General features: G+C 39.2%; 1 protein-coding gene across 1 annotated transcript; it reads left to right on the top strand.

Moving 5' to 3' along the window:
• The first annotated feature begins 1482 nt into the window (after positions 1-1482).
• LOC127079259 (uncharacterized) lies at positions 1483-3154 on the top strand. The gene is made up of 2 exons (XM_051019666.1): positions 1483-2729; positions 2968-3154. Exons 1-2 carry the CDS (start codon positions 1483-1485, stop codon positions 3152-3154), a joined length of 1434 nt encoding a protein of 477 aa, XP_050875623.1.
• Positions 3155-17461: the final 14307 nt, after the last annotated feature.

The following is a 17461-nucleotide window of genomic DNA, read 5'->3' as shown; positions in this document are numbered from 1 at the left end:
ATGGATGGACAAGAGAAAGAGAGCGCCCAAGTTAGATATGAATTAGACGAGATCAAGGGAGGCATGTCCTAGATGAGAGAGATGTTGCAAGCTTTAACCTTCAGATTTGAGGTTCCGCAAGCGATCGTGATTTCAGAGACCGCGGGCCCAGCAGTGGAAGTCCAACTTCAGAGGACGTTACCCTCAACCCTTCCTCCATATGGGTTACCTTACGAATTTTTCCCTCGAGCGGAAGTAGTGCATGACATGGGGGAATCTGTCCAAGAAGTCGTGCCATTACCGGTTTATACCGACGCACGCCCAGTCATCCATACCGTTGCTCCATCAGCTGCCTATGCTAGGCACATTCTGCACTTTGAAGATTAACATCACATGTATCAGACTATCAACTCAACCGTTGTTGGTGATGAAGTAAGATTTGAAGATTTCAGAGAAGTAAAGGAGAACATGCAACTCCTTGAGAAGAAGTTCCGAGATTTAGAAGGAGACCACGTCTTTGGATCTGCCGCCAAAGAAATGTGCCTTGTATCTGGGTTGGTGATTTCGGCTAAATTCAAAACTCCAGGCTTCGACAAATACAATGGGCATACTTGTCCAAAGAGCGATCTCATCATGTATTACCGAAAAATGGTTGCACACATGGAAGACGACAAGCTGATGATCCACTGTTTTCAAGATAGCTTGAGTGGGGCTCCTTCCAAGTGGTATTTAAGTCTGGATCATAATATGATCAGATGTTTCCAAGACCTGTCAGACGTGTTCATAAAACACTACAAATACAAACATGGACATGGCGCCCGACAGAAGACAGTTGCAAAGCATGTTCCAGCATGACAAAGAGTCCTTCAAGGAATATGCTCGGAGATGGAGGGAACTGGCTTCTCAAGTTGAACCACCTCTAGCCGAGAAGGAATTGGCTGAACTATTTATCGACATTGTCCAACCCCAATTCTATGAGAAGATGGTTGGAAGTGCTTCCTTGGGATTCTCCTAGCTTGTTGCTTAGGGTCTCGCGTCGAATATGGTTTAAGAAATGGCAAACTTGCGGCTGTAGCTGGAACTTCAAATGATAATCCAAAGAAGTTCTCTAGAGGGTTTCTCAGAAAGAAGGAAGGTGAAACAAATGTTGTGACTGTTGGCCAAGGAAGATCCCCTCCAAGAAGGAGACCACAACAATATTCACCACATCAGTATGTTCAATAACCCTTTCCCTATCAGCAGCCCATTTATCTCGTCCAGTATGCCCCGCAACCGTACGTAGCTGCTGTGACGCCTGCATTCAATCAACAACCAGCTCAGGCTTATCAAGTGCCTCTGGTTTATCGAATGACTCCAGTTCAACAAAGTGTTACGGTTCCTCTAGCTTATCAACAAGCACCAAAAGCTCTTGTCTATCAACAACCGAGATCTTAAGCTCCAAGGCAAAATGCTCAGAACCAGAATAGGAGGCAATGGGATAGGGTGAACTTCAATCCAATTCCAATGTCGTACACTGAGCTTTATCCCTTCCTGTTGCAAAAGGGTTTGGTGGTTCCTAGACCTATGGGACCTCCACCTGATCGTCTTCCTCCATGGTACAACCCTAATGCACATTGTCCTTTTCATGAAGGTGCCCCCGGGCATGACCTAGAGGGTTGCTATGCTTTGAAGCATATGGTTTGTGAGCTGATTGACAACAAGATCTTGTCTTTTAAAGATATGGGACCGAATGTGAAGAACAATCCTCTTCCTCCCCATGGAGGTCCTGCAGTAAATGCCATTGAAGATGCCTCTGTTGGTGTTATGGTTGAAAATGTGGATGATGTTAAGACTCCTTTGGCAGCATTCCATGCCCGATTGGTGGAAGTTGGCCTGATTAATGTTATTCATGAAAATTGTGAAGAGTGTGCCACATACCCAATGGGGTGTCAAGTGGTACGAGATAACATTCAAGACTTGATGAATAAAGGAGTGCTTCAGATCTCCATCGTTACAAAAAATGAAGATGTGTCGGTAATTGAACCTTGTTTCAATTTACCTGAACTAGTTAAAATCCCTTACTATAGCAGAAGGGTGGCGCCTGAGAATAGTCATCAGTCGCCTATTGAGATCTGTATGCCTACGCCTTTTCCATATGAGAGCGCCAAGGTTATGACTTGGAAATATGAGATTACCGCTGTAGACAAGGTAGTTGAAGGAAGTGCAGACGTTGAAGTGACAGAAGTTGTGAGTGAGGACGTCACCAATATTGCAGGGATGAGCAGAATGACTCGTAGTGGTCGAATCTATACGCCTGAATTCAATGTGACTCCTCAAGGGTCGGCCAAGGAATCTACAGTTGTAACTCCTGCTAAAGAACCCAAAGTGGTCCAATCTGAGGATGATGTTGAATTCTTGAAGTTGATCAAGAGAAGTGATTACAAAGTGGTGGATCAGCTGCATCAAACACCATCTAAGATCTCTATTATGTCTCTGATATTGAACTCCCAAGCCCATAGGGAGGCTTTGTTGAAGGTGCTTGCCCAAGCTCATGTAACGCAAAGCATAACAATAGACCAATTTGATGGGGTAGTTGCAAATATCACAGCTTGTAATACTTTGAGCTTAAGTGGAGAGGAATTACCTGAGGATAGACAAAATCACAATCGTGCTCTCCATATCTCAGTAAAATGCAAAGATGATGCTTTGGCAAGAGTCTTGGTTGATACTGGATATTCTCTGAATGTTATGCCAAAGAGAACACTCGCCAAGTTATCTTATCAAGGACCAGCTATGAAGCCTAGTGTCTTGGTAGTGAAAGCTTTTGATGGTTCCAAGAGAATCGTGATTGGAGAGGTTGAACTGCCCATATTGATTGGCCCTCATGTATTCCCAATTAATTTCAGAGTCATGGATATTAATCCAGCATATAGGTGCAGGGGCAGTCACCTTCACTCTACATCAGAAAATGAAGTTTGTGGTAGACAATCAATTGATCATCATTTCTAGGGAAGAGGAATTTGTGGTTAGTCATGTTTCATCCTTCAGATATATTAAGGCTAATGAGGATGCTTTGGAAACTTCTTTCCAAGCTCTGGAAATAGCCAACGCCACTTTTGTGGAGATGAAGGACCCTGTTGGGAAAGCTTGTTCATCTTTCGCTTCTATGAAAACCGCAAAGTCTAGCCTTGAATGAGGAAACCCTAAAGGTTGGGGTCAGCTTATTGATATTCATGAGAAGCATGATCGCTTTGGTCTGGGATATGTGCCTTTCGCTGCGAAAGGAGCCCAAGTCCTTGCAAAGGACAACACTCGAAGCATCCAGGAAGTATTCCTTAGCACATGATTCATCCATGGAGATCAGGTCAATGCAATTGAAGACAACACCGAAGACGAAGATGAGCCATGTTTGGTTTACCGGTATGAGACAACTTTGAACAACTGGAAGGCGGTTGAGATCCCCGAAAATTTTCCTTTGTCAAAGTAATAATTTTTATTTTTTTTTCTTTCAAATCCTTAGCTCTTCCCAAGGCTAATGGATCATGTTGTAGGGCCCCTTTTCATTTTCAAATAATCATTATCAGTGAATGAAAGGCATTTTGTTAAATTCTTATTATTCATTTATTTTGCTTTCTCTTAAGAAAATGGCAATCTTTTCAAAAACAAAAAAAAAGACAAAAAAATTTCATTTATACATCTTTTATTTTTACTTTTCTTAAAGAAATCAATCATTCAAACATGCAGAATAAATGATAACCCCGTTGAATCCAATGACTTTACTCCCTCTCATAACTTTGACTCCCCTATCTATCAAGCAGAAGAAGAGGGTGAAGAAGATTATTACATCCCCGACGAATTGGCAAGGCTGCTCGAGCACGAGTCCAAAGCCCTTCAGCCACATGAAGAACCGATGGAAACAATCAACCTTGGCACAGAGGAAGAGAAGAAAGAGGTCAAGGTCGGCACCACGCTTGAAGCAAGCGTCAAAGAGAGATTGGTTAAGCTGCTACAAGAATATGTGGATGTATTTGCATGGTCATACCATGATATGCCAGGACTAGACACCGACATCGTTGAGCACAAGCTTCCGCTTCAGCCAGAATGCCCGCCAGTAAAGCAGAAACTCCGAAGAACAAGACCAGATATGGCTCTGAAGATTCGTGAAGAAGTCAAACAACAATTTGATGTTGGTTTCCTCGCAGTGGCGAAGTACCCGCAATGGGTAGCTAATATTGTACATGTGCCTAAAAAGGATGGAAAGGTGAGGATGTGTGTCGACTATAGGGATCTGAACAAAGCTAGTCTAAAAGACGATTTCCCTCTACCACACATTGATACTCTGGTAGACAACACTGCGAGTTTTGCTGTATTCTCCTTTATGGATGGTTTTTCTGGATACAATCAAATCAAGATGGCTCCAGATGACATGGAGGAGACCACTTTTATTACCCCTTGGGGCACGTTTTGCTACAAGGTAATTCCTTTCGGTCTCAAAAAAGCCGGGGCAACTTACCAAAGAGCTATGGTCACTCTTTTCCATGATATGATGCACAAGGAGATAGAGGTCTATGTTGACGACATGATCGCTAAATCTCAGAATGAAGAAGATCATATGAGCCATCTGAAGAAGCTATTTGAACGCCTCAGAAAGTTTAGATTACGATTAAACCCTGCAAAATGCACATTTGGTGTCCATTCAGAGAAGTTGCTTGGTTTCATCATTAGTCAACAAGGAATTGAGGTGGACCCTGACAAGGTCCGAGCTATACAAGAAATGCCTGCTCCACGCACCGAGCAAGATGTTAGAGGTTGCCTTGGACATTTAAATTACATCTCAAGGTTTATCTCACATATGACGGCCACGTGTGAGCCTATCTTCAAATTGCTTCGAAAGGATCAAGCTATCGAATGGAATTCTGATTGTCAAAGTGCTTTTGAGAAGATTCGTCAATACTTGCAAGAGCCTCCTATTCTGATTCCACCTGTCCCAAGAAAGCCATTAATCATGTATCTGGCTGTACTTGAAGGGTCAATGGGATGTGTGTTGGGGCAACATGACGAAACTGGTCGGAAAGAACATGCTATATACTATCTGAGTAAAAAGTTTACTGATTGTGAAAGTCGATATTCACTTTTGGAGAAAACTTGTTGCGTGCTAGCATGGGCCGCTTGTCGTTTGAGGCAGTACATGATTTGCCATACTACTTTGTTGATCTCGAAGATGGATCCAATAAAGTACATCTTTGAGAAACCTGCCTTGACTGGAAGACTTGCCCGTTGGCAGATGCTCTTGTCAGAGTACGACATCCAGTACATAACCCAGAAAGCAATCAAGGGAAGTGTTTTAGCAGAGTATCTTGCTCATCAACCAGTTGAAGCCTATCAGCCATTGAAGTTTGATTTCCCTGATGAGGATATCATGGTGATAAAGGATTATGAAATCCCAGGCCCAGATGAAGGACCAGAACCAGGATCTCGATGGAAGCTCACGTTCGATGGTTCCTCCAATTACAGTGGTCATGGTGCGGGAACTGTTTTGATGAATCCAAATGATGGCTTTACCCCTTTCACAGCAAGGTTATGCTTTGATTGTACGAATAATGTCGCAGAGTATGAAGCTTGTATCCTTGGTCTTGAAGTCGCAATTGATCTCCGAATCAAGATCCTTGAGGTGTATGGAGATTCAGCCTTGGTGATCTATCAGGTCAAAGGAGAATGGGAAACTCGTGATACGAAGTTGATCCCGTATCGTGCTCATGTTGTAAAGATGATAGAATACTTTGATGATATCACTTTCCATCACATCCCAAGAGTAGAAAATCAAGTGGCTGACGCTTTGGCAACATTGGCATCAATGTACAAAGTCAGATTCGGTAATGAAGCTCCACTTATTCGAATAGAGAGAAGAGATGAGTCGGCCTACTGTCAATTGATTGAAGAAGAAACTGATGGTAAACCATGGTTTCATGACATCAAGCGATATCTTTTAAGTTAAGAGTATCCAGAAGATGCTACATTGTTGGATAAGAAAACTCTGAAGAGGTTATCGTCCAAATTCTTTTTGAGAAATGATATGCTTTACAAGAGAAACCATGACATGGTTCTGCTCAAATGCGTGGATAGACAAGAAGAAGACATGTTAATCAAGGAGATTCATGAAGGATCCTTTGGAACCCATGCTAATGGGCATGCCATGGCCAAGAAGATTTTGAGAGTTGGCTATTACTGGTTAACCATGGAGTCCGATTGTTTCATCTATGCAAGAAAATGTCATGAATGTCAGATTTATGCTGACAAAGTGCATGTACCGCCAACACTGTTGAATGTTTTGACATCACCTTGGCCTTTCTCAATGTGGGGCATCGACATGATTTATGCTATAGAGCCTAAGGCTTCCAATGGTCATCGCTTCATCCTGGTTGCCATCGATTACTTTACTAAATGGGTGGAGGCTGCTTCCTACACCAATGTGACGAGACATGTGGTTGCTCGCTTTATCAAGAAGGAGATTATCCGCCGCTATGGAATCCATAGCAAGATCATTACAAAGAACGGTTCAAACTTAAACAACAAGACAATGACAAAATTATGTGAGAGTTTCAAGATTGACCATCATAACTCTTCTCCATATCGCCCCAAGATGAACGGTGCTGTTGAAGCCGCCAACAAAAACATCAAGAAGATCCTGCAAAAGGTGGTGAAAGCTTATAAGGATTGGCACGAGATGCTACCCTTTGCTTTGCATGGATATCGGACCTCAATCCGCACTTCAACAGGGGCAACCCCATTCTCCTTGGTCTATGGGATGGAAGAAGTTCTCCCAGTTGAAGTAGAGATACCATCAATGAGAATATTAATGGAGGCCAAGCTAGATGAAGCTGAATGGATCCAGAATAATTATGATCAACTCAACCTTATTGATGAGAAGCGTATGACCGCTCTATGCCATGGACAATTGTACCAACAAAGAATCAAGAAAGTGTTTGACAAGAAGGTTCGCCCTCGAGAGTTCAAGGAAGGGGATCTCGTGCTCAAGAAGATCCTTCCAGTACACAAGGATTCACGTGGGAAATGGACTCCCAAATATGAAGGCCCGTACGTTCTAAAAAGAGCATACTCTGGAGGTGATCTATTTCTCACAACTATGGATGGCGAAGAGCTCATTCACCCTGTGAACTCTAATGCAGTCAAAAGATATTATGCCTAACAAAACCCGGTGGACTGAAAACCTGAAAGGGCGGTCCAGGAAAAAGTTAGGGATAATAAAAAATTTATGGTAGCTCGCTAAGTTGAAAACGTGAAAGGGAGACTTAGGCACAAAAAAGAGCGTCCCGGTGGATTGAAAACCCGAAAGGGCGATCCAGACAAAAATTAGGGACAAAAGGCATAGACTACATTAGTTGTCACTGATCAACACAGAAAAGCTAAAGGTGGAAGATCAATCCAACTGCTCCCTTCAGCAACAAGGTTTTATGGAGTCATTCTTATTAGGGATAGTATTAGTCATTGCGATTCGATGTAAACCTTTCCCTATTGCCATTTTCAAATGTGTAACATTCCGTGGAGCTACACCATTTGTGTGCTACCATTCTTGAATAAATACAAGTTTTGTTGTTTTTCTCTGATTTTCTTTGTTATGCAAAATGCCATTTATTTGTTAATATTGAAATTTTGAACTTAAAAATAATTTTTGTTCCAATATATTGAGAAACACAATTTTTGCTTTGACATGTGGAAATATTAAAAGGAAATCTTTCGCCTTTCCCCACAAGTCTCAAGTGGCAAGATTTCTCCTGGAATAATCTACATATATCTCCAGAGAGCACAAATTTATCATTCTCGGAAAGGATTATTGGGCCAGTTGTAACTGTCCAGCTTGATAGATTCTCCTTTTATGCATTTACTCACTCCTTTGGCTGAGTTGTTGGTGTTGAGGATTCAATATCTCCATTAAAGCCTTCTCTAAATTTCCAGTCTGCATATTTTCAGCATTTGCATATCATGATCATTCATACATCATGCATATTAGCAAAATCAAAATCATGCATAACCCAAAGTGTACTTCGTGCTCATTTGCATAATCGCAGGTCTCGTTGTTGATTTTTATCCCTTGACCTCTAAGACCAGTTGTTACTGGCGTCGTTTGTTAAGTCTGGTTGTCACCAGCGTCTTTGATCAAATCCAGTTGTAACTGGTATCTTTTTAAAGTCTAGTTGTAACTAGTTTTTGTTTATAAGTCCAATTGTTATTGGCATTACCTGTCAAGTCCAGTTGTAACTAGTATCTTTTAAAAGCCATCATTGTTTACAAGCCTAATTGTTATTGGCATTACTTCTCAAGTCCAGTTGTAACCGGCATCTTGGTTTCAAAATCCTTTGGTATTTGGTACCTGTAAGTATGGTTGTAACCAGAATCTGTTTGCAAGTCCAGTTGTAACTGGCGTTACCTGTTAAATCCAGTTGTAACTGGTACCTCTTTAAAGTCTGGTTGTCACCAGCATCTTGTCTTAAATCCAATCGTAATTGGTACCTCAAGCACAATTATAACTGTCACTTTGATAAAATCCATTCGTCAATGGTATGATAAGTCTGGTTGTAACCAGTATTTGTGTCAAGTCCAACTGTTATTGGCATTATCTATTAAGTCCAGTTGTAACTGGCGCACAAATTTTGAAAACCAGTTGTAACTGGTATCATTTTAAAGTCTGGTTGTCACCACCGTCTGTAAAATCCATTTGTCAATGGTATGATAAGTCTGGTTGTAACCAACATTTGTGTCAAGTCCAATTGTTATTGGCATTATCTGTTAAGTCCAGTTGTAACTGGCGCTCAAATTTTGAAGTCTAGTTGTAACTGGTATCCTTTTAAAGTCTGGTTGTCACCAGCATCTGTCAAATCCAGTTGTAACTGGTATCCTTTTAAACTCTGGTTGTCACCAGCATCTGCCAAATCCAGTTGTAACTGGTATTATTTTAAAGTTCTGTTGTCACCAGCATCTATCAAATCCAGTTGTAACTGGTATTATTTTAAAGTCTGGTTGTCACCAGCGTCTGTCAAATCCAGTTGTAACTGGTATTATTTTAAAGTCTGGTTGTAACCAGCATTTGTCAAATCCAGTTGTAACTGGTATCATTTTAAAGTCTGGTTGTCACCATCATCAGTCAAATCCATCTGTAAATGGTATCTTTAAGTCTGGTCGTCACCAACACCCTTGAAGTTCAGTTGTAACTGGCACTAATCCGTTTGAAGAGAGTTGTACTATATGTTTATGGTTAAGTCCAATTGTTGTTGGCTCCTATAGAGATGTTTTCTATCCTGTTGGCCTTAGCACTTCCTAGAAAGTTGTCATTTTGACTCTTTCATTAACACAGATTTCCGGAATTTTCGATCGAATGATTTTCTTGTGAGAAATCTCTGGATTTATCAAAGATTTTCAAGTTGTCATCAGGTCATGTATGAACCTGTTGATATACTCTTTTTGAATTTTTCTATTGTTGTCAAGTCATATTTGAACTTGCTGTCAAAACTATTCTGGATATTCCCCAGCATTGGCAGGTCATGTATGAACCTGTCGCTGAACTTTTTATTCCAGTATTACCAGGTCATGCCTGAACCTATTTTTTGAAGAACCATTTTCTTTGATTATTCTAGTGTCGTCAAGTCATGTATGAACTTATTGTGGAAATTTCCTTAAAATATTCGAGTTGTTAGTAAGTCATGTGTGAACTTACTGACGAAATCTCTTGTACTCTAAGAGTCGTTTGTCGACTTTCACTTTGAGTACTCCCTAGTGTGTGTCTGACTCTCCAACAGGGTTGTTATCCTCAGCGAGTTGGTTTTACCCTATTTGTCTGTTTCCCTGTGGGCCATCAGTATTCCCCATAGAATATTTGTGTGGCATAACATCTCCTGTTAAGGGTCTCGTATCATATCATAGCATTTTCATTTCAGGATCAAAATTCGGATTTTCTTAGTATTTAATTATCTCCTCCTATGATCATATGAAGGGTGTCCTACTTTATATTCTTTGGTTGAAGATACTTAAATAGGGGCAACTGTCACACCCCGATTTTGACCATGAATCGCCGATTCAACATTTTCATCATAGTTATTGCATCTATACATAACATAACATGCATTCCATACCGCATAGTGCCTAGAATATCAGTCGAAATAATTTTTTGGAATTACAGGCAAACCGGTTGAATTAATGTCCAGATGTGCATCAAATCAGTAGATTTTTTTTTAAAAATCGAGCTTGCAAACACCAGTTTTATTAATCTACGTTTCGCGTAGTTTAATCTGGTATGCTCAATTTATTTTTCGGCTAAGTTTTCGGTCACCTTTTGACCCGCCTGAGCCTTTTAACCGGTCAAAATTTATTTCAAAATTAAAAGAAATGTTGTATTTTTTCAATAAGTATATTTCGTGTTGATCATTTTAGTGCATCCGATTTAATTTTTTGAGCGAATTTCCGCCCGACTTTTATTCGTAATCAGTCATTTTTATTTTTGTTTCTCTCTCCAAATATCCAAATTAATTAATCAGATTTCTTCTACTATTTAGTTTGAATTTGGGATAATTGTTTTAATAAGTTTTATTATTTATTTTATTTATTTAGCATTAAAATGTTGACTTAAAAAAAAGGAATCAAATAATAGTTATCTGCATAGGATCCCCAACGGATCTTTTTCTCCACTACCAAACAAATTGTCTCTTTCACAAATTAGGTGGTGACAGGTAGCGGTACAGAGAAAGGAATAGAAAAATGGAAATACAAAAAAAAAGAAGAGGATATGTTTCTTCTCTCCAGGAACACACACACACAAAACCATTTTAATACCTCTCTCTCCATTAAAAAAAACGGATCCACCTCCTTTAACTACCTCATTTTTTCTCTCTCAACTGATACAATACAACCATGCTTGTTCTTGCTTAAAAAAAGATTTTCGACGCTTTTTCTCTCTCATTTTGACTGCTACATAACCAACGGTAAAACATCCACGCAATCGTCGCCGGAAACAAAACCCAACCCCTCCGTCGTCAATACAGAAACAACCACCCCTACTCCGTTAAAATATTCTACCGCTCTTTACGTACTCCCTCCTCCGAAGAACCAACAACGTCCATGGATTCCTTCATCATGATATTTGTATTCTTGAATCACTCTACACCGTCGAGTTGCCGCCATACTTTCTGACGGTCGCGACATCACCTCCTCCCGTATGCTTGCGACTGTCGTTGTTCTTCCCGTTGCCATAAATGGTGCGCTTTCACCGTTTACATCTTCGTAGGAGTCGAGTCGGTAAGTGTTTGTATCCCCCCAAATATTACACCTCTACTTAGTGTTGTTTAAAGTGTGGATGAGAATGAATATGTAAAAGAAAACCATGTTTGAAATAAGTCTTTTTAATCACTCATTGATTTGTCATTAAAATAATACGTTCACATCATAACTTATTTGTTTTTTAACGGAAATGATGAATTTATGATGTAGCTGGTTATATTATTCCATTCATGGCATATGTGAAGTTTTTCCTTTGTGGATTGTTGTTAAGGCATGCGATGTGCAGTGCACGATTCGTGAAAAGAATGTTTTTTTGGTTTGCAGAGTTTTTAAAGCCACTGTTTTTTCTTATAGCAGGATGTTGTTTTGATTTTGTTAAAAAAGGGTGCCTGTTACTTTTTCCATCATTGTGTTTTATTTAAACAGCTCAACATTTTCTTTAATGTTATGTATGTCTGATTGAGAGCATATATCATTAATTAATTCTTGTTGAGATGGTATAGGTTTGGCCTAGTAAGCCATAGGTTGTAGGTTTGATACCTTCTGTCTTCCTTTTAGATTTCCATTTTATTTCTTGTTTCTGAGATTTTTATTGTATGTTAATAGAGGTATATAGTTTATGACTATTCATCCATGGTTTAGCGATAGAGGCATTAGGTGTTTTTTGCTAGGTTGTGGGTTTGACCCTTATGGAACTCATTTTTTATTTTGTTTTAATCTTTTCATGTTTTTATTTTCATTTTTCTGACACTTGTTGATTTTAATGATTGTCCCTGATTTATTTTCATTGATTAAACATCGATTTTTAATCTATGGATTCAACAATTCCCATGTTGTTATTCCATGATTATTTTATTGATATATTGGTGGTATTTCGTCGCGTTTTGATTAGTCGCATATGACATTTTGATTATTGTCAATATGCGCAAACCGGCTTTGAGCATATTACCTAGTTGTTGTTTTCTCCTCAATTTCCACCGACCTTGCACGTCTTTGCGTTATGTGACCTTGATTTGCATCCTCACATCCCGGTTTTAATTCGTGCACGTCCCGATTTTACTCCTTTTGATTTAATTTTTTATTATCTTGTAAATATAACTTTGTATTTGTTTCTTTCTTCACATGGCTTACTCCTGGGCCTTCTTACAATGAGACCATTCCCTTGCACATACACTCATACATTGCATTGTTTGTTGATTGGGCCAGATTTAATTATTTCATTATTTTGAATCCCCATTAGATAAAATGTACCCCCATTCCCATGTCGTGTAATAATTGTACTGTTTTATTTTTTATTGCTTGACTGTTTAGCTAGCTACTAACACAAGAATAAAATCAACTTTTTTCCAAAAGATCAAAAATAAAAACTCGATCCAACGTCGGGTATTTTTCTCAAATACATCCATTTCTATTCATCCGTTTCTACCCATTCCCTTTCTTTCAAACCACTTCATTCAAATCTTTCTCAATCACTCATCAAATGCTTGATCCAACGTCAAGCCATTTTTACAATAAAACTCAAAAAAACTTAATTCATATTTAAAACCTTTTCAATAAAGATGGAAATGGAACGTGGTGGATACCACACACTCCTGAGACTAGGGTTCGAGATGGATGTCTCGCCTATCTTAGCTCTCGCCATCATCCAAGTCTATCTATTATGTTTCTCTCAAACTTTCATTCAAAATTTTATTAAATGTCCATCAAAATCAAATGCTTGATCCAACGTCAAGCCATTTTCATAATAAAACTAAAAATAATTAATTCCTATTTAACACTTTTTCACTAAAGATGGAAATGGAACATGGTGGATACCATGCACTCCTAGGATTAAGATTCGAGGTGGATGCCTCGCCTATCATAACTCTCGCCATCATTTAAAATTGTCAATGCGGTTTCTTCAAACCCTTTCTCAATCAAATTTTGAATTACTTAATTCTTATTAAATACTTTTGCAACTAAGATGGAAATGGAACGTGGTGGATACCACGCCCTCCTGAGACTAGGATTCGAGATGGATATCTCGCCCATCCAAGTTCTCCCCATTACTCAAAATACATCAAACTAATCAATTTCTTTTCTCTCCGCCGTGCGATTGACTCTTAAACCTTTTCTCAAATGAAAGGTACTTTGTTTCTAAACAATGCAAAGCAACGTTTCTCCACCTGTTTTGGGTAGTCCAACAATGTTTTCGTCGATTGACACAAAGCGGTTTTCGCTAAAATCGACCAACAAACAAACATTTTTCTACCCAAAACTATGTAAGCCTTTATTTCTCTATTGAGATACGTAGGAGCAGGATTTGTAAATCTTGTCAGGCCCACTAATAAAAAACTTAGGTTTAGTCCTTCATTGAAAATCCAAAAACATTCTCCTCTCTTCCATTCTTTCTTTCCCACCTAATAACTTGAAAAGCCTAACATTTCAAACTAACACTAATGCGCACAACTAACCTAACGGTTCCCGTTGAGTACAACGGACGTGAGGGGTGCTAATACCTTCCCCTTGCGTAATCAACTCCCGAACCCTAATTTGGTTGCGACGACCAATATCATTGTCGTTCTTTCTTGGGTTTTATCGATATTTCCCCTTTCCTTTTTAGAAATAAATAAAGTTCGGGGGCGACTCTGTTCAGTCCATCATTGCGAGCATGCGATTGCGCTTCGCTAGGCCGTATTCCCATTTTCCGAGGTACGACAGATGGCGACTCTGCTAGGGAATAACCGTTCCCTAAATGAGTCAAGCCTGATTAGGATGTTTGTGTGCCTTTGTTTGTTTAATTGTGTGTCTTTTCCTTATTTATTACTTTTATTATCTTTATTGTTATATTGATATATTTGTTGTATATTGGTTCCACTGTGTTGGGTACTTGGATATTTGATTGCAAACCATGTGGGAAAGACTCTACACCCGAGTCTAGAATGGAAAAAAACATAAGATAGGATGATGGTTGAGTAGTACAGACTCCCGAGGTGAATTTTTCGTAAGTGTCGGTATGAGAACCTCACTTAGAGTAGATCCTTTTGCAAATATTGTCACCCGAGGTGAATACTTCGTAAGCTTCAATATTTCAAAGGGGTCAGTGACTTTAAGGACCTTTTAGAACATTGAACCTTTGGCCAATTAGGAATGATGGTTGCGTAGTATGGATTCCCGAAGTGAATACTTCGTAAGAATCGGTACGAGAACCTCGCTTAGAATAGATTCTCTAGATGGAGTTGACGATCGGAAAGTATTTTCCGTAAGCGTCAAACATTCTTTTGAATCCAGGACTCTGAGTACCCTGTCTAGAACCAAAGTCGATGGGTGCATAGTGCGGACTCCCAAGGTGTATACTTCGTAAGAGTCGGTACGAGAACCTCACCCAGAATAGATTCCCTTGATGGAGTTGACGACCGGAAAGTATTTTTCGTAAGCATCAAACATTCATGTGAGTTAGTGACTCTGGGGATTCTTTGTAGTAAAACCCTAGAACATACCCGGTGAGAACCCCGTTCGAAAAGCAATCAGATTTATCCATACCTCGGACCTTTGAACCTGTACAAAAAAAACATTACATCCATCCATTCATTGCATACGCATAAAAAGCAAAACTCTTAGTTTGTTTCGCATTATTTCAGGAATCCAAGACTTGTTAGCAAAATGAATCCTGAGAGAAGAAGCACTTTTCAGTTCAAATACAAGAACGTGGACCTTGCCAGCCTGCAAAAGTTGAGTGCCAAAATAACACCATTCAAACTCAACAGCTTTGTGCAAGACAATGGAAGAATTCTGGACATCCTAAATGAGAAGATGGACATGATGACCGCAGTGACTATTGCTCAATTTTATGATCCACCTCTACATTGTTTCATATTTTCTGACTTCCAATTGGCTCCTACCTTGGAGGAACTTGAGAGGATTGTAGGTCGGAACCTGAGGGATCATAATCCATTTCCGAAGTTTGATTAAGGTATTCCTCCCAAGAGGATAACTTTAATGCTTACCCTTACCAATAAACAAAATGCTTACCCTTACCAATAAACATCACCTCTCTTTTTCTGATCAACATGTCATTCCCCTGGTTCAATCCAAATAACTATGAAAATTTCTTCCAACATCACAAGTGTGTAACATGTCCCTCATCTTTCCTTTGTTTAATGAACTGGCAAGATAATCACACAATCAGCATACAAAATCATTTAACCATGAGTTTCCAAAAAATTCTAACAAAGTCAATCAATGTCATATTTAAACACACACTTTTGAGGTATTTACAAGGTTGTAACGTGACTTATGTCATGGTAGGTTATTTTAAGATAGTAGGTTTAAACCTTTGGAGTTAGGTACTTAGTTTCCCTTATGTTACCTGGTTCCTTTCTGTTGGTTCTATGCGTTGGCATCAATTTTGGTAAAACTTAGAGTTATCACAAGTCGTCACGTGTGTTGTCTTGACATGTGATATCAGCTTCCTGCAGGATGTTTAAATATGCTTGTGCAGGATTTAGCTAAGATGTCAGACCCAATGTTAAGACATGTGTATACAGAACATTCAGTTTGAATGTGATGTATCTTAATATTGCGCTTTTCATGCAAATCTGTGTGTGATTATGTGGAGATTGAATGCGCTATTGAAGGAGTAATTTGATTTAAAACTAGAATGATATATTTTCCAATAAGGGATGATTAGCTATCGTTACTTAGAAGATACGCAAGGAAAATAGAATTAGGGTTTTATGTTGCCCATGCCCATTCAAAAGCTTCTATTTAAAGGCCATGTAAAACCTGGTTTAAACAGACAAGAAACAAACGAAAGAGTGAGAGAGTTTTAGGATTTTAGTCTTGTGTGAGCTTGTATATTGTGAGCCATTCATTCATCTTATTGATGTTTGAATTAGACTGACTTTTGTGTTGTAAATTGTCCACTCTAAGATTTGAAGCACGAGTGTGTGTTTACTTGGTTGAAGCTTTTAAGCAAGATCAAGTATGTGTCCTTGAAGAGTGTCTTCTTTCTTTGTAATATTTGTTTTTATATCACTGATGTGATTGAGGGGGAGTGAGTAGGGTCTCATATCTAAGAGTTCTTAGATAGAAGTCACACGGGTAGAGATTAGGTGAAAAGACTGTAACTTGAAGTTGTTTATTGAGAGTCTTTGAACTAATTATGTTTAGTGGATTTCCTTCCTGGCTTGGTAGCCCCCAGACGTAGGTGAGTTTGCACCGAACTAGGTTAACAATTGCTTGTGTCACTTGTTCAATTGTTTCTTTGTTTTTATTCTGTTTATATTTTAGGTGTTGTTCAGATATTAGTGTCGTGACATTACCTTCGACATCTCATATCTGATACCAGAATTTCAATTAGTATCAGAGCAGGCATCCTTCTCTGGTTCTGGGTGAGATCTTGGGACGTTACTTTCTGGTACTATGGATAGAGACGGAGGATCTATACACAGACCACCAATTCTAGATGGATCTAACTATGACTACTGGAAACCTTGAATGGTAGCCTTCTTGAAATCTTTGGATAATAAGGCTTGGAAGGCTATTCTAACAGGATGGGAACATCCCTTCACTATTAAGGAAGGAGAAGTTACAACTGATAAGAAGGATGAGGAAGATTGGACCAAGGAGGAGGATGAACTAGCTCTTGGAAACTCTAAAGCATTGAATTCTATATTCAATGGGGTTGATAAGAACATCTTCAGACTGGTGAACAACTGTGAGGTGGCTAAAGATGCTTGGAATATTCTCAAAACGACTCATGAAGGTACCTCTAGAGTGAAGATGTCTAGATTGCAGTTGCTTACTACTAAGTTTGAGAATTTGAGGTTGAAAGAAGATGAAAGTATTCATGACTTCCGTATGAATATACTTGAAATTGCTAATGCCTCAAGAGCCCTGGGTAAGAAGATGTCAGATGAAAATCTTGTGAGGAAAATTCTCAGGTCACTTCCCAAGAGATTTTCCATGAAAGTGACATCCATAGAAGAATCTCAAGATATCTGCAAGATGAGAGTGGATGAGCTAATTGGATCCCTCCAAACATTCGAGTTGGGAATGAGTGATGGATCTGAAAAGAAAGTCAAAAGCATAGCCTTTATGTCAAACACTGAAGAGAAAGAGGAAGACAGTAGTTAGGATACTGATGAAGATATGGCAAATGATGTAGCATTACTTGGGAGACAATTCAACAAACTCCTGAAGAGGATGGATGTAAGGTCAAAGTCTAATGTCAAGA

This window comes from Lathyrus oleraceus, chromosome 5 (genome assembly GCF_024323335.1).
Source record: "Lathyrus oleraceus cultivar Zhongwan6 chromosome 5, CAAS_Psat_ZW6_1.0, whole genome shotgun sequence".
In the NCBI taxonomy this organism is placed as follows: Eukaryota; Viridiplantae; Streptophyta; class Magnoliopsida; order Fabales; family Fabaceae; genus Lathyrus; species Lathyrus oleraceus.
Note: the sequence above shows the minus strand (reverse complement) of the source record. Positions and strands in the feature narration are given on the sequence as shown.

Coding starts and splice junctions, on each gene's coding strand:
- LOC127079259 (XM_051019666.1), top strand. CDS start 1,483: ATGTCGTACACTGAGCTTTATCCCTTCCTGTTGCAAAAGGGTTTGGTG. Junction 2,730..2,967: donor CCAAAGAGAACACTCGCCAA/GTTATCTTATCA, acceptor CATCATTTCTAG/GGAAGAGGAATTTGTGGTTA.